This window comes from Microcaecilia unicolor, chromosome 1, assembly GCF_901765095.1.
Source record: "Microcaecilia unicolor chromosome 1, aMicUni1.1, whole genome shotgun sequence".
NCBI lineage: Eukaryota > Metazoa > Chordata > Amphibia > Gymnophiona > Siphonopidae > Microcaecilia > Microcaecilia unicolor.
Genome location: NC_044031.1, coordinates 623,922,770 through 623,941,359, shown reverse-complemented (window position 1 = coordinate 623,941,359; position 18,590 = coordinate 623,922,770). Strand labels below are relative to the sequence as shown.

Here is an 18,590-nt window from a genome sequence, read left to right as displayed (position 1 = left end):
CCCTCCAGAGTATGCTTCTATAGAAATTGACCATGGGATAACACTCGCCATGAATTTTGACATGGGATAACACTCGCCATGTGATGGGACTACACTCGCCTGGGATCGCACATGGGATAACACTCGCCATGAATTTGGATATGGGATAACACTCGCCATATTGAAAACCCCAAAAGTGGGGGAAGCAAAAACTCCAAAAAAAGATTTTAGCGAACAGCGAAAATAAGTTCTCTAAAATTAAAGGGCAGCGATCTAATTGGTTTTCGCCGGTTAGAAATATGGGAATACACTCGCCATATATGGGAATACACTCGCCATTTTGTCGCTAACCCCCAATAGATGCTTAAATATTCGTCTAGAAGAGAACAAAAATTTAGGGCCCCAGTCAACCTGTCTAAATTTGCAACTAAAGGATTTTAGACGTCTCTGTATATCCCCAGCGCGCATCTGTACCGGTAACTTCTATATGGGCAATAGTCCAATTCAGTGAATGCAGGCCATTCCAAAAATAGAATGGGGTTCTGCTTAAAATCTAATAATTGCGATACCGTCATCCACCTTCGATGGATGTAAGCCCCAGGCATCGATATCAAACCCAATAGTTATAGCGTGACACTGGTATATAAGAAAGTATAGTATGTTCCAGGGAAAAGCCCCTGAAAATTACTATAGAAGTAGTAGAAAAATAGAGAGAAAGACGAAATATTCCAAGGCAAAACAAAACAAATGTAAGCTCTTCGGGGAAGGCACAGTCACAAAAAAGTCATTAGTTGGAACACATTAGCCAGAACTAAAAATGCCAAAGACATCACTTGTCATGCAGCAATGGAAAATAGAATTTTCCATCCAACAAGCCAGTGAAAGGAAACACCGATTTCAACAAAAGGCAAGAAAATGTATATTAACAAAGACATATTAAATATAAGAGAAGCATATAAATCAATAAATTTTGAAACAGGACACCAGAATCGTGGTGTAAAGATGACAAGCTCATACCCATAAATATACACTCAGAAAAGGGACATAAAAATAAAATAAACCCGAATGCAATGGCAGGAAGCTTTTGTGGCTAAACAGGTGAAAGGGAAAAAAACAAATTAAAACATGTGATTCTTACACCAAGAACTTCCAATGATACGGCATAAAACATACATACTAGTCAGTGACTGAAATGATATGTCTAAATGATGACAAACAGAACAGCTGCAGCATTAGAAGGAAAGAGAAGGTTGGGTTATAAAGAACCAACAGGAAATAACTGAAGAAGTTAAGCAACGCTGTATTCTCCTGGTACGCAGCCATCATCTTCTCAACCGGAAAGGTAAAACATATTTTATATGCATATCTGTTAAGGTAAAAGCAAAGAAATGCTGCTATATAGTACATAATAGTTCTACTATCATATAAGTTATACAAGGGGTTATCTAACTGTTAATGTAACAATAATCCATTGTAATTTCATGTGACTTTCTGTGTTGCATCCTAGTTCATATCAAACTTGTTATAAAGACTTACACAATTTAACTCTTTATAGAACCATATTATTTAAAAGCGATTGTCATTCTCAGGACGTGGAAATATTCATCCGGAAACATTATAACATAAGTCATTACTGCAAGTGTTTAAAATAAGCCAGTGCAGGCTGTATGCACTCGGAGGACGAAAACCACAACGCAAACGAGGAAGTGCAGTATTTCCTGTAGATAACGTTATAATATAGTCAGGCTCACCGATGATTAAAAAGTATTAAAAAGCATCCTGAAAAAACTAACACGATAGTACGGTGCAGGGGCTGTAGCTTATATTTCTTTTAAACGAGTACGCCATTAAAACAGAGCACAAGAAACCAAAACTATATGAGTATCGGAGATCAAAAGCATATGAGAATATTATCTAAAGGGTGTATAAGATCCCCTCATATCTAGGGCAGTATAATACAAACAGATAGGAAAATAAATGACAAACCTTAAGCATTATTAATTGAAAGTATAACATTGTCCCAAAACAAATTGTGAATTAAAAGGGTGTGATAACAGCTACTAGGACAAGTACAAATTTAAAATTACAACTGAAAATTAAAAAGGAATACATTTCACAGTAGCAACTATACAGGAGCAATTAACAAGGACAAGGCAATAGAATAGCGACTATGAAATAACATTAGTTATATTTTATTTGACACCCAGTGGATTAAACACGCAAAAGCAATAAAAAAGTGAGTAATGCAAACCGGAAGATGGCCGTATACTATGATAGCCAGCCATAAATTATAGTATAAAGTACTGACAGTACATGAAGGAGAAGAGCATGCTTCTGAAGTCCAGATAGCTTAGAAAAACAAGTCACAGAGACAGGGGACAGGAGAATGCTGTATAATGGACAAGAGACCTTTTGCAAGAAGAAAGTATAGGTGGAAGTGAGATAAGTTTAACAGTCTTACAGCCAAAGCTGTGACAGGAGTGAGGGGGTACAGAAAAAGTGACAAATTCACTCTGAGAAGCAGTAACAACGGCAGCTTACTGTCAGGATCGGTGCAGGACTTTTAGGACTTTTAACAAAGACAGAATACAAAGGTAGAAGACTTAGAGCGTAGTAATAGTTGCATATATAGTGAGTATGACAGAAAGGTGTCGAAAGTGGCAGAGACGGGATTAATGCAGAGAAAAGTAAACCCGGAAGCGTAGCTAAAAGTGGCTACGGGGAAACTATGCACTTATATTCAAAGTCAGATAAATTATCTGTGGTTTCCTGTAGTTTCCGGTAGCTATAGAATTATTTAGAGTCAGATCAAGACTAGCAATCATTTGGAAAAAGCACATAAGTTATTGTTCTGTCTGTTTCCAGCTGTACGGCCCTTGTACTGAAATGCTTTTACAGCTCTGAATATGGTTCCTTAATAAGGCTGTGTTATTAGTTACTAATAGAAACTTGCATGTTCCTGTTTGACAGAAAGGGTGTTGCAAAGCAGGTTAGAAAAGCAAATTAAAACGTGTCATTCTGTCATCATAAACTTCAAGTTTACAGTATATAACATATTGAATCAAGCAGTCCAAATACAATGCTTAATGATGACGAACAGAACAGGCTTAGCATTTGAGGGAAGGGGGGGTGAAAAGTTACCGTTCTATCCATAGGCAGAAAACACATATCTGTGAATAAGATTCCGTTTCAGCATGGCTAGGAAGTCAGCACAGTCTGAGGAAACATTGTGGTTAAGATATATACGGGTTTACAGAAGATTGTTAAAAGGATTTAATGTTAATGCAGATGTTAAAGGAAAAGGAAAATAAAAACCAGAAGGGAAGTGTGCTTCCTGTGCTTAATTTGAGTTTAGTGCTCACTGCAAGCATCGGACATTACGGCTACTGAAAATAGGACTAAACAGCACATAAAAACTTTATGCTGGTATAATTAATCAGGATAGGATTTTATCAAATCAAACATATAGAAGTTCTTAGAAACTATTATGTAAGGAAGCAGGGAGTTAATGTGTGAGGAAGTATGACTACGTTGCTATTTTACTTGCTCAGATAGACCGCCGTAATCATTCTGTGTTCATATAAAAGCTGTCAATTCTACACTTGATACGGCAACTCCTTCAAAGCAAAAAAATTTTTAATGTCTTCTACTGTGTCTTTAAAATAACGGCAATCTAAATTTCATTACTACCAGTATATCACTTGATTCTGTAAAGTAAGGGTTAATTTTTAGTTTCCGGACTAAGGCTTCCTAGACGATTACAACTGAATTTATGTGCTAAGAAGTATTTTGTTTTGGCATTCTCTTGAGCCTTCCTCTGTTATAGAAGCTGAACAATCAAACTTAGCACAATTGAAAACCCATTTTTAGAAGGAAAATGCATTAAAAGGGCAGACACTATAGCATTATATCCAAAGGGTTAGAAAGTAAAGGTCAAGGGATGAACGAAAACTGTGACATAATCATAAAGATATAAGCGAGGAAGTAGAGAGAAAGAAAGGCATTCGAGACAGCTTCATTTCTCTTAAGAGAGGTCTGGCGACCATCAAAATCTAAGAAGGAATTCATTACACGCATTTATAAATGGAGAAGCTAAGGATATAGAAAAATGTGACTCGGGCAGAAATAAATCCCAAAAGCAGTGAGAAAGCAGTGGCGTGAGACACTAGAGAGGAAATCCTGGGTCTTACTGAGTGCAAGATCTACAGACAGATAGACATGAAAGCAGAACAGGAAAAAAAAAAAACAATGGACGGCCCTAAAACACAGGGACAGTTGCCTTGAGAGGAGGACAAAGAATAAGGAGAGACGGAGATGACACAGGGATGGCTAGGAAAGCAGGAATAAAAAAATGAGCAGCATAGCACATGCAGAAAACTATAAGGTTAAAAACACCAGCTTCTTAACGGCAAAACAAATTTTGTGGTTTCATATGTAGCTTGCATCCGGAAATGCTACAAGTATAGGAAATATATGCATATTAATCATGTCACATAAAGACAATGGCAAAAACCAAATACCGGAGTGAAAACCACCCTCTTTTGACTGGACCATAACAGAACAAAAACCTAAGGGGGGGCCACGCATGCAAGTACGGATTATTAGGTAAATGTTCCCTTAATTAATCCTATAAGTAAAAGTAATTAGAAAAACCATTATACAGATGTAGTTTAACTGTAATGGCAGGAAACCAAATCATATTACAAAAGGATGTACCGCAATAGTAACAAAAGGGTTTCAGAGCAAAGCTGTAAAAAGACAGAATCTGAAATGTAAGGGTTTTTGTAACAGAGAGGAAATAGAGAGAGAAAGGAAGCTAAGCGAGCCATGTGTGGTCACACAGAAAAGTCAAGGTTAAAAACGCAGAACCACATTGTGGGTTACGATAAGATCTACCAGTCTGTGTTTTGCAGCATAAAAAAACTATAGAGGGAAAACGAAACCCGTAACTGGGGGAAGGGAAGAAGAAAAGATAATACAGCAGGCAAATGTGATGAGTCTTGTTTATTTCAGCGTAAAGGGACTTATATTGAGAAAAAATGAAATAGAGTAGTAAGTCAGAAAAGGACAACGCCCACAAGCAGAGCAGCTGAGAAATGGGGGGCAACGGCCTAATAGTATGGCGCAGGGAAAGAAAGAGTACTGCGCATTTGTAATTTTATAAGCCAGAGAAAATTCAGTAAAAAAAAAAATCTGACAAGTTCTCGTTGAGAGGAAGCAGGTGTTTCCAAAATACAGAGATGAGAAATAGAGAAATAGTCTCTCTGAGGAACGGGCAGAATAAGGAGAATTAAATAAAAACATAAAACAAACGGAGTTAAAGAACACATAAGAAGGGGCAAGGGGAAGTGGACATGTCCGTGTTCTGCGAGGTGTCCGCAGAGCGGAACAGAAGTTGAAAAGGGGAAATAAAAATAACTACGCAGTTGTTAAAAGAACTAGGAAATGTGCATAACAGCTGACAAGATACTAAAGAATTCCAAGGTTTCATTCACAGAGACAGTGCGGGACAATTTCTTACAAGGTAGAAGCAGAATCGGAGGTTTAAGTGCAGCGCTGAGAAAAAGAGCGCAGGTCTTTTTAGAGGGAGATCACAGCAGTGTATAGGCAGGAAAAGGGGGCTGTCAGTAGTTAAGTGCAGAAAAGACACAGACCGGAATGATTTCAGAGAACTGCAGTGAGAAAGAACAGAGATCAGAGTAAGTACAAAGATAGCCAGAATAGGCAAGTGAGACGAAAAGGAGGAGGGCAATAAAAACAGGGCAATTGGGGAGGGCAAGCAGGACAGAGAGATATCCTAATTGAGAGCGCAGGACATACGGGAGGGCAGATGGAGTGTACTGTCCGAGAACTGCAATGAGCAGTGAATGAGGGCTCGGACAGAGGTAGGAAAGGGAGAAGGATGGAGAGGAGGGGAATAGGAATAGGAAGAAGCAGAAAAACGTCCAAAATCAAAGGATCATTAGGCAAGAAATGCCAGCATAAAGACTGATCCAAAGAATTGAGCGTGAAAAATACTCACAGCATAAACACGATCGCAGTCTCCTGGCCGCGTAATTATGCGCCAATCATACCCCAAACGTTCACCTGCACACACCTCACAAATCAAAAGGATGGACAGAAGAGAGGGGCAGAAAAAGAACAGAGAAGAAAATGGAAAGACAGGAAATAAATTTTTGAACACATAGATTTATCCCCTCTGTGTGCAAAAATTAGCGTGTAAAAATACAGCGTTCGAGGGTCACCATATGTAAATAATTTGGGGGGGGTCTAGAACCCCTCAAGAAGGCTAAAGTGACCTTAATCTGACTCCATCTCTAAATAGCACTAGTACTGGGGTAATCAGAGGGTTGTGAAGTTCTAAGAGAAATTGCCACTAAGAGAATTGTTAGGTGTAAGGAAAAAGATACCAGCCTTATGACAAACTGGATTTAGATTACAAGTTATACAATGCAGTGAAAGATAGCCTGAAGCAGCAAAAGCATTTGTACTTACAGCCTTTCATCATTAAGTTAAGCCCACAAATCATCATTTGGAATGAAGAGTTTATTTGCACATCAGACTTTAATCAGGTACATTCATCAGACAGATTCTGGGTTTAATTGGACAGAGCCCTGCCCTCCTTCAAATGCGTTGGGGATATGTTCCAACTCTCTGTCTAAATCTCACCCCTTTTATAGTAGTTTGTCTGAATAGGAGTCTATGGCAGGACACTTTTTGCTTAATATTGCACAACCTCTGTGGTGTCCATCTGTGCTTCCGTTTTTGTAAACAACTTGTTCCCTAATACTAAAATTATCTGTTCTAGCTCTTGCAAAATATTGTGCAACTTCAACATGTGGTTTTTTTTTTCTCTTCTGCCAGAACATCTTGTTTTTAGCATATCAGTTTCACTTCCTCTTTTTCTATCATCTTATGATATGTGTGCCATAATATGGAAAATAAGCCCCATTTTAAGAACAACATTTTATCCCTCTTACCCATTATTCGTTCATTATAGGTGCCATATTCAATTAGAAAGTTATACCTGGTTGTGTTAAGACTCATTGTTCAGACCTGCTTTTTGCAGATTCTTAACTTGCAGGAAAAGCAAGTCCTTGCTCAGCCAGTCATAGATTTTTAAACCTAGCTGGTATTTTTACAGCCTGAGTCCTAAATCTGGCCTTCCACCCTTCCGGTGGGCATCCAGTGAGGGCTTCTTGCTGTAGTATAATTATACACTGTCTACAGTGCCGGGGTGCCGCGTTTCAGCCAGGTTTGAAGTTTTTTAAAAAAATCTTTTTCTTTGTGTAGCGGCCGCTGCTGCTCAACAGGAGAAGCAGCAGCGGCCGGAAATGGGGGCTGGCACTACGTGGGGGACATGGACGCACGGGGCGGGGGGAGCAAAAAAAAAAGGTGCCGGTACGCCGTACCGTTGCGTACCGGCACAAAAAAAGCACTGCAAGACAGTGACACAGAGGTAGAACGAGTGAACATTATTCCTGCCTCTTGAAGTTATGAGGGAAAGGGGAGTCATGAGGGTGAGGGTGCCACTAAACACCATGGATACTTGTTTGGAGGTCATGGAGAGAGGTGAGGGGGGGAGTTTCGCTAGACACCAAGGATATTTTGGAGGGTGGATTGGGGAGTCAGGAATCATCTTGTGGGGGTTGGGAATCAGGGTGCCGAAATTTTGATGGGGATTGGGGAGGTCAGGGGGTCATTGGGGATTCAAGGTATCAAGATACTGAATTTTTTTTTGGTGGTGGAGGGAATGAGGGGTGCAAAGTTATTGGGGGAACTGAGGCAGGTCATGGACCCCTAGACTACCAGGGATTTGGGTGCTGATTCAGACCTGGTGACCTTTTGTTTTTAATACCACCACCCAGTGGCGTAGCTAGGTGGGGCGCACAAATTTCTCAATAAACGGCACCTATATGCGCATGTACGCTGCTGCTGCTGCTGCCTTCCCGCGCGGAGTCCTGGACCATGACACCTAGAATGCCTGCTGCTGCTCTGCACCGGGAAGGGAACAGACTGTGCTGAGCTGCTGCTGCTAAGCCGAGTTACCCACTCTCATCAGTGCTCTCCACTCAACGATGTTCCTCCTGAGGCCTGTAACCCCTATCCTCTTGTTTTCTCCGACGCGACTCCAAATAAGCAGTGCAGTAGCACTGTGGGGCAGGCAGAGCAGAGGCAGAGCTGCCAGAGCCAGGCCCACCCCAGGGGTCCTCCTCGAATCCTCAGGTACAGTGCCGCGGTGTGTTGTTAGGCACCACCAGTGCAGATCACGCTGCTCACCCATGCCCAGCTGTTCGGTGCTCAGATGCGGAGCCTCTCGGCCTTGGCTTCAGCTGAGCTCTTCTCTGGGGTAAGGTAAGGCCAAGGGACCGCGCGCGCTGTGCTGGCAGTCTACAGGCTGACTGTGTGTGTGCCTTGGGATGGAAATTGGAAGGGTTCCTCGGGCACTAATATCATTCTCAGGGCCGGCTGGCCGGGGGGAGGGGGGTTGGGTTACAGAAGGCGATCGATGGACAGAAGGGGGAGGGTACACACAACCTTTTATTTTTTTTTAGCCCATAAAATAGAAAAAAAAGAAAGGGGAGAGGTGGTGACAGTCAAAACAGGAGGGGTCATCAAGGGAAGCAAGAGGGAGATTTCAGAGGGGGGGGGGGGAGCAAGGGAGATCGATGGACAGGAGGGGGAAGGTACACACAGCCTTTTTTTTTATTTAGCCCATAAAATAAAAAAAAGAAAGGGGAGGGGTGGTGACAGTCAAAACAAGAGGGGTCATCAAGGTAAGCAAGAGGGAGATTTCAGAGTGGGGGGGAAGCAAGGGAGACCCAGAAAGGAGGGGGGCCAGGGAAGCAAGGGGTTATGTCCAAGGAGATTGAAGAAAACAGGAGATGGGGTGTTCCTATCTAGTCCATTATACGGACTTTAGTTCACTCAAAACAATAGCAAATGCTAAAGCAATAGCAAAAGATTATTTAAAGCTCTTCCAGTTGGATAGGCAGTGCCTTAAAAGGTGGAGGACAAACAATTTTGTTTTCTTTTTTACTTATTTTATAGCTTTTTAATTTATTTGAAAGCTTCCCGTATCTAGATATAAATATCATGAAATAAAAATTGAACATCACTAAAATAGCTTAAAAATTATTATAGCTGGGAGAAACCACAGTTAAAATCTCTGTATTTTGTGCTCATTTTTCTACATGTTCTATACTATACAAATGGTAAAATTTCAGTGAGAATATCCTGTTTCTTGTAACTGTTGCTGTAATCTGCCTTTGGGAAGCCTGGTGTTATAATGATGGAATATGCTGAAATTAAATGGAAGTAAAATTAAACTTCTTTCATTGGGACACATGGAATCACATCTGCATCTGATGTCTGTTTTGGTGACCCTTTACTAGGTGAAAACATCTCTGCACGAATACAGGGGGTGAGGGGGAGTCCCTATAGCCAGAGTATTTTGTACAGGAGAAAATGCATTTCTGTTTCTCGTGTACTGATATTGTTCTGCTTATAGAGCCTAGTTTTCTTGGATAGAGAGGAGGGGAGGTCACCATTTCAGTTTTTATGAATGTTTTTTGTAGTCTCCCTATTTTGTACCAGGTGTGTTTCTGCATGTGCCTAGACCAGTCGTTCTTAACCAAGGAAGTGTGTTGTGGACCAGCAGCATGCATTGCTCTCTGCGCCTTGCTTTGTATTTATTAACCTGTATTTCTGTAAATTCAGATTCAGTACTGTACCAGCACTGACACTATATCCACCTCAGCATTTTTCTAACTGCAGCCTATTGTATGAAATTCCACTTCACAGTACACAAATTCCAACATCTTGCCATGCTAATATAGGCTGCAAGTGTAAAAAATATTTCTTCCATCTATGTTTGTATTTGTGTTTGCACTTGGCTGCCACTTGGCAGTACATTGTAAAAGGTCAGAGAAGTTCCCATTTGGTTGTTACCTTTATAGGAGAGTCATTCCCCTTGGAAAATGTGCTAATCCCAATGAGACTCTAAAGCAGCCACCAGTGTCCCCTAGGCTTGGGGCGCATTAGCAGTGCCTTGAGATTTCAATGAATGTCAAATTGTACCTTCTCTGCTGTGGGATGCTATGGCCGGCCTACCCTTCTGGCGCCTATTTTACAAAAGTCTGCTCCCCCAGACGTCAAAACCTAGCTACACCTCTGCCACCACCACCATCACCTGTCAGTGTATGAGCCAATCTCTGCTCGCATACTGACAGGAAGGGAATATCTTTGAGTTAATCTCATGGTAGAAGCCATGAGCTCTTGGCCCTAGCATGTGGCTTTCTGCGTCAGCTCAACAGGGCTCAATGCAGTCTGGCCAGCAAGGTGTTTGTAACTACTATTCTGTGTGAGTTAACCCTGTGGCTTCTGTTTATGACTCCAAGTTAAGACTTATTTTGTTTAAAAATGTTGTAATGTACTCTTATAGTCTATTTTAATGGGACCAACACCGCAAATGTAGTTTTTATTTTTAGAGGGGGGGGGGGGGGGCAGAAAGGAAACATGAATCCAGGAAAAACCCTGTTATAGCGCCTAGGATGCTGTCTTTTCCTCCAAGGTGTCTTGTCTTCTCAGAGCAGGAGTAGCTTCATGGTTAGTGCAGCAGACTGAGATCCTGGGCAAGTCACTTAACCCTCCATTGCCCCAGGAGAAAAACTTAAAGACTATGAGTTCACTAGGGACAGAAAAAAATACCTACATATAATGTGTACAGTGCTGCGTATAGAAATGATTAGTAGTACTGTAGTAGTAGTAGTAGTTATAGCCCTCACTAATCCAGACTCCGAGTCCTCTCAAAAGGATAAGGCTGGCTAAATCTTATGTCAGTCAATAAACCTGTCAACTTGATTTCTTCCCAAATATCCAGATGTGGCACCATCACTGATACCTCTCTGGGCACCATAAAGATCTGTTGTAATGGGATGGAAGGTCGTTACGTCAGCGTGGTCTTGCCGCATCAGCATCAGCAGTATTTGACACTTTGTGAGGTTAGGGTGTTCCCTGCCTTACAGAACTACAGCTCATGTAAGTAGCTAGATCTTTATCCTCTTACAGTGTCCAGAGCCCAACTCTCAGTCTGAAGTGAGGGTGGCAGGTAGAGATGTAACATGGGAAATCCACAGGAGATGTTCATTTGTCTCTTGGAATTCTTCAGGTTGATATTTAAAAGTACTTATACAGTAGCAGTGGAAGTGACCACATAAATTCTTTACAAAAAATCCTGCAACACTGTACATGCTATTGTACATGGCCAAATTTATCTTGTCAGGAAAAGGGATGTGATTTGGGGTAAGGCAAGAAGGGTGAAAGTAGCCGTGGGTTTGGTGAAGAAATTTAGTCACTAAGTATTTAACATATATCTGGTGGTCAACATTGAGTGGCAGAATCGAACGGCTCGTCAAGCCTGGCTTTTTTTTTCCATTATCAGACGAAGCCAGCCATCTCGTGAGCATGCCCCCGTCCTGCCTTCACTACCCTACCAACACGCCCCCTTGAAGTTTCGCCGGCTCTGCGATGGAAAGCAGTTGAAGCCGGCCAAAATTGGCTTTTGATTATACCGATTTGGCTGGTTTCAGGAGATCGCCGGCGATCTTTTTCAAAAATAAGCCTGATTGTGACCTTTTATAAATTCATTCTTAGATTATTAGCTCACCTTTCCAAATCAAGCTTAAAGTGACCTACAGTATTGTTAGAATGTAGGCACAATAAGTTCCTTCCCCAAAGAGCTTACAGTCTGAGTACATGAGGCAAGCTCTTGTTCTTTGACATTCCTGTGCGCTGTCTGTCTCACTTGAGGTGTCGTAATGCACTCTTTCCTTGTCCCAGCATAAACAGGTAGTGGAGCAGTAATCACAAGCCCTGTACTATTGTAATACTAGTCAGTGAGTTTAACCAGATCAACATCCATATGAGAAGAGCTGCTTTCTTAATTTCCAACTGTTTCTTACAAACAAGCAAAGAAATATCTTACTGTAGATTGTAGAAGGCCAGAGTGCTGCACTGATTCTGGTTCAATATAACTAAGCATGAAAAGTCTTTGAATGACCCTTGCAGGAAGCTGCTTGCTGTTGAACAGAACAGCTCCTACAACTCATTGAAAGCACTGAAAAATGCAGTCATAAAATATAAATATCATTTTCTAGTGAGTAAGTAGTGAAATGTTACACCCTGGAAGAGAACACAAATTAAAATTTAAAATAACCAAACGTATTGCAAGTATAAGAATCTTCAGCCTCAGCAAATCTGATTGGGACTGTCTTTTTGTGTATGATGTACAGCGCTGCGTATGTCTTGTAGCGCTATAGAAGTGATAAGTAGTAGTAGTATATTGTCAGTATCAGCAATTAAAATGATTCTGAGTTTACTCCTGGTGGAACTCTGTGCAAACAAATAAATAAATACTATATGAGGGTTGCACGTTAATTGCGATTAATGCCATGATTAATGATTAACCGCCCGGCTCTACCCTTCCTTCCTGGTTTACCTCATTAGTTGAATTGCAGTAAATCTTTGCCTTGCGACGGCCGGCAGCATATTGAGACACTGCCTCAGCCTGCACCGGGCCTTTCCTTCTGACCTGTCCTGCCCCTTCTGACGCAACTTCCTGTTTTCAGAAGGAGGCACCGGTGCCCAGGTCAAAAGCAAAGGCTTGGTGCAGGCCAAGCTGATGCAGGGCGAAGATTTCTGCAAGACAACTAATGAGGTAACCCGGAAGGGGAGGGAAAGGGAGAGCCACCGGTGGCAGCAGTGGTCCGGGAGAGTTGGTGGGCAGGCACACCAGCGGGCAAGGGAGAATGCGGAGAAATTGAGAGAGATTGCGGGAGAGGAGGCATGAGAGAGAGCGAGAGAAAGAAAGAAAGAGAGAGAGTGTGAGTGACGGCACAGGGGGGTACAAGGAGAGAGGGAGAGAGAGAGAATGGGTGAAGGCACACGGGGCACATAGCAAGAGAGAGAATGGGTAAAGGCCCCCTCCAAAGCTACAGTACCTGTTCAATGACTTGTGGGGTAGCTGAAGCCCCGCCAGCCAAAGAATCACCAATGCTTGTACTCCCCAAGCATGCTGGAGGCACCTCGCTGACAGAGGAAGAGGGATGCATTGACAGTGGATTTCTTCAACTGGCCCGTGGTTCGGCATCCCACCAGCAAAGATATGATATGTAATGTAAGGGGTGGAGTGGGGAGGGAGAGGAAATGTGTGCTCATCCAGTCCAGTCCATTCCTATGCCACCCCCCCCCCCCCCCCATGAACAGCTAGCTAATTGTGTGATTCAAATTTTTAATCAAACTGCAGCCCTAATATTATCGAGCGAGAGAAAATTCTGCCAGAAATGTTTTAAAGTTTTGTGCAAAGTTTCAAAAATTCAGTAAATGCTGTATTTTTTATTTATAAACTTTTTGTGTATTATTCCCTCACCATAAAGGCCTGGTCTTCTCTGCCTCAGGTCTAACATCCTGCAGCTTTCTTCATACTTAGGCTAAGAACCTCCCCCAAGCAGTCTCACTCTTCAGTTTATCTCGAAATGCATGCTAGGCTTGATTTTTCTTCCTCTGCACATTCAACTCCCAGTTTTCTCTGCCCTTTCTTGAGTTTTTTTCTCTCTCTAACCGTTCCCTAGGAAAAACTCCCCCTCCCCCCAGTTCTATTTTCAACCCTTTCTTTCTCAGACCCATCTCAACACACATATCCCATAATTCTCTTAACCTCTCCTACACACAGATCTCTCTCTCTCTCTCTCTCTCTCTCTCTGATATTTCCATCAACCCTCCAGCACACCCCCTTTCCACCCACCCACCCCTGCACATACACATCCAAAGCACTCTCTCAAACCCTGTCTGGAACAAACACCTACATCTCTCATACCCCTAAGGCATTCACTCCAACACAGCTGTCTCTCAAACCTATTTTATTTATTTAGAACATTTATAGGTCCAAGAGACAAGTAGGTAGGCAACTCACAAGATCCAATATGGGATTAAAAAAGGAAACACATCACCAAAGAACTTTGGTAAAAAGATGAATTTATTTCACCATAAAAATTTTTAAAAATTGTGAACCCAGCACAGCCGCATTTCACCCTCCTAAAGGGCAGCGTCAGGGGCTTGATATACCAACTGTAAAAGACATATGCATACAAGTTCAAAACATAAGGCCAAAATACAATATAAACCATATAATAAAAAAAAACACATATAGATGAAAACGATCCAAATAAAACATTGATATAAAACAATAATAATGAATATCAAATATAAATAAAGTTAAAAACAACAACAACATTAATACATACCACAGTGGTGCATTATAAACAATTCCACCTACTGGACTTAAAACAGCTGACACCAAGAAATACATAACATACATAGTAAACGATGGCAGATAAAGACCTGTACTGTCCATCCAGTCTGCCCAACAAGATAAACTCATTTTACATGGTATGTGATACTTTATATGTACACCCAAGTTTGATTTTCCTTGCCTTTCTCAGGGTCCAGTAGTGTTCTTGTACTAAGTTCTGAAGATAACATTAAAGCCCCTTAAAATTTACACTCCAGCCCATCCCTATCTATTCAGTCAATACAATTACTAAACATGTGTAACCTGAAAAGTACATATTGAGAAGACTCACTATAATCTAAAAATTGTGTAAACTGTACTACAGTGGTGGAAATAAGTATTTGATCCCTTGCTGATTTTGTAAGTTTGCCCACTGACAAAGACATGAGCAGCCCATAATTGAAGGGTAGGTTATTGGTAACAGTGAGAGATAGCACATCACAAATTAAATCCGGAAAATCACATTGTGGAAAGTATATGAATTTATTTGCATTCTGCAGAGGGAAATAAGTATTTAATCCCTCTGGCAAACAAGACCTAATACTTGGTGGCAAAACCCTTGTTGGCAAGCACAGCGGTCAGACGTCTTCTGTAGTTGATGATGAGGTTTGCACACATGTCAGGAGGAATTTTGGTCCACTCCTCTTTGCAGATCATCTCTAAATCATTAAGAGTTCTGGGCTGTCGCTTGGCAACTCGCAGCTTCAGCTCCCTCCATAAGTTTTCAATGGGATTAAGGTCTGGTGACTGGCTAGGCCACTCCATGACCCTAATGTGCTTCTTCCTGAGCCACTCCTTTGTTGCCTTGGCTGTATGTTTTGGGTCATTGTCGTGCTGGAAGACCCAGCCACGACCCATTTTTAAGGCCCTGGCGGAGGGAAGGAGGTTGTCACTCAGAATTGTACGGTACATGGCCCCATCCATTCTCCCATTGATGCGGTGAAGTAGTCCTGTGCCCTTAGCAGAGAAACACCCCCAAAACATAACATTTCCACCTCCATGCTTGACAGTGGGGACGGTGTTCTTTGGGTCATAGGCAGCATTTCTCTTCCTCCAAACACGGCGAGTTGAGTTCATGCCAAAGAGCTCAATTTTTGTCTCATCTGACCACAGCACCTTCTCCCAATCACTCTCGGCATCATCCAGGTGTTCACTGGCAAACTTCAGACGGGCCGTCACATGTGCCTTCCGGAGCAGGGGGACCTTGCGGGCACTGCAGGATTGCAATCCGTTATGTCGTAATGTGTTACCAATGGTTTTCGTGGTGACAGTGGTCCCAGCTGCCTTGAGATCATTGACAAGTTCCCCCCTTGTAGTTGTAGGCTGATTTCTAACCTTCCTCATGATCAAGGATACCCCACGAGGTGAGATTTTGCGTGGAACCCCAGATCTTTGTCGATTGACAGTCATTTTGTACTTCTTCCATTTTCTTACTATGGCACCAACAGTTGTCTCCTTCTCGCCCAGCGTCTTACTGATGGTTTTGTAGCCCATTCCAGCCTTGTGCAGGTGTATGATCTTGTCCCTGACATCCTTAGACAGCTCCTTGCTCTTGGCCATTTTGTAGAGGTTAGAGTCTGACTGATTCACTGAGTCTGTGGACAGGTGTCTTTCATACAGGTGATCATTGCCGACAGCTGTCTGTCATGCAGGTAACGAGTTGATTTGGAGCATCTACCTGGTCTGTAGGGGCCAGATCTCTTACTGGTTGGTGGGGGATCAAATACTTATTTCCCTCTGCAGAATGCAAATAAATTCATATACTTTCCACAATGTGATTTTCCGGATTTAATTTGTGATGTGCTATCTCTCACTGTTACCAATAACCTACCCTTCAATTATGGGCTGCTCATGTCTTTGTCAGTGGGCAAACTTACAAAATCAGCAAGGGATCAAATACTTATTTCCACCACTGTATATCAGCAATGTATAGCAGAAACAGGCAGTCAAAGTATGTTTTGCTTTTTAGAAATGCCTGCAACAATTATCCTTATTCAGAGCTTAGAAACTTTTCTTTACTATAGCAGCAGTACAGAAAGATAGCAGACAGCCAAAGCTAATATACCTTTTAAAAGCAGCAGCAACATTGAGTCTTACTAAAACCATGTGAACCTTTCCTTACTGTAAGAAGTTCCAGTGAATATGGTACAGACAAAATATAAATCTTTTTTTATATAAAAAGGAGAAAAGCAGCATTAAATCTTATAAATTACAAAGGAACCTTGCCTTACTATAGCAATAGTTGTGGTATAAAGTGCAGCCAAATACATACCTCCTCTCTTGAGAAACAGCAACAGCAATTCATGGTGAATCTGACATAGTGAATTGAAAGGCTCACATGATATAGAGGCTTCAGAAGTCAGAGTTTAACCAGTAAGTTAATTGTTTATAAAAACTGCTTAGAAACCAATTTCCTCCAATAAAAAATCATAGAGAACAAAGATGGTCTGAAGAGTGTTACTGTTATTGTTATATACAATATTAAAATATGCCAAAAAAGTTGCAAAAAAATTGTCACAAAAAATGTCCAAAAAATACATTGCTGCTATCAGGAAACCCATACGAACTGCATAAAAACTAAGAAAATCGGTACTGGACCTAAAACAACAACAACAAAAAGGGCATAATATGTGTTAAAACGCTTTAAAAAATCCACACTCCAGCTTATTTTCGAAAGAGATCGCCAGCATTCTTCCGACACAAATCGGGAGATGGCCGGCCATCTCCTAAAACCGGCCAAATCGGTATAATCGAAAGCCGATTTTGGCCGCCTTTAACTGCACTCCGTCGTGGAAATGGGCAGAGTTGACGGGGGCAAGTTGGAGGCGTGGTGAAGGCGGGACTAGGGCGTGGTTATCGGCCAAACAGAAAGGGCCGGCTTTCGCTGATAATCGAAAAAAAATAGCCGTTTTTAGCGAGCATTTAGGTCACTTTTTTTGGACCCTTTTTTTTCACGACCAAGTCCCAAAAAAGTGCCCTAAATGACCAGATGACCACCTGAGGGAATCGGGGATGACCTCCCCGTACTCCCCCAGTGGTCACTAACCCCCTCCCACACTAAAAAAATAAAAATAAAGCACTTTTTTGCCAGCCTCTATGCCAGCCTCAAATATCAAAGGGCTATGGTAATGGTGTAGAATTGTGGGGAGTGGGTTTTGGGGGGCTCAACACCCAAGGGAAGGGAGCCATGCACCTGGGAGGTATTGTAAATTTTTTTCTTACTTTTTAGAAGTGCCCCCTAGGGTGCCCAGTTGGTGTCCTGGCATGTCAGGGGAACGAGTGCACAACAAATGCTGGCTCCTCCCACGACCAAATACCTTGCATTTGGCCGGGTTTGAGATCTCCGGCATTAGTTTCCATTATCGGCGGAAATCAATGCCGGCCATATCTAAAACCGGCAAAAATGCTGAGATTTGGCCGGGTCCTGGCGTATTATCGAAATGAAATATGGCCGGCCATCTCATTTCGAAAATACGGTTTGCTCCTCCGTTCACGGCGCCGGCCATAGCGATGGCCGGCCATCTATTTGGCCGGCGCCGTTCGATTATGCCCCTCAATGCGTTCCAAGGATATAATAGTTGGACTTGCCTGTTTTTTTTGCAAAGTGTGAATAACTAATCTAAATATTATGTCCTTGTAATTGTTTTTATTTATTCATTGTAAGTATTTATCTGCATGGTTTGCTTTTATTTTGCTGTCATTATATTCTTTATGTGCTTTTCCATTGCTTTTCATGTATAATAGCTTTTATTTCCTGTTTTTACAGTAGATCTGTCCTTTTTACATGCAGCCAGAGTGATTATAAGCCTTGTGATGCACCAATGATGTCACTTCCATTTTATGATATCATTGGAAAGCATGTCTTGGAACGCATTTGCTTCTTTTTTTTATAGCATTAATATCCCGCTTACAACTAAGTGGGTAACATAAAAACATATATAAAATCAATAAAAACAATACACGTGGAGGGGCATAATCGAACAGGGACGCCCAGCTCAATGGACGCCCGTCTCCTTTTTAATTTATAGTTATCAGTAGATGATTAATGAATAACTGCAGTGTTCACCACCCTGAGCCCATTCTAGAGTGAGGCATTTTATTAAAAAGAGTTGCATGAATGGATGATTTCTATCTGGTTTTGTTCTTTAGGTGAGTAACAGAAGACGCCTACGCAGAGGTCCATCAACACAGTCTGTGATTCTGACCAACAGCACAATGGCACAAATCATTCAAAAAGTAAAATTCCAAAAGTTTTGTGATG

At 41.7% G+C, this 18,590-nt stretch overlaps 1 protein-coding gene across 1 annotated transcript in view; it reads left to right on the top strand.

Moving 5' to 3' along the window:
• Positions 1-18,590, top strand: part of LOC115460340 — a 172,745-nt gene extending 154,155 nt beyond the window's left edge. The window contains exons 12-13 of the mRNA XM_030190130.1: positions 10,862-11,019; positions 18,479-18,590. Coding sequence (XP_030045990.1) covers positions 10,862-11,019; positions 18,479-18,486 — 166 coding nt within the window. The 3' untranslated portion in view covers positions 18,487-18,590. The remainder of the gene's footprint in view (positions 1-10,861; positions 11,020-18,478) is intronic.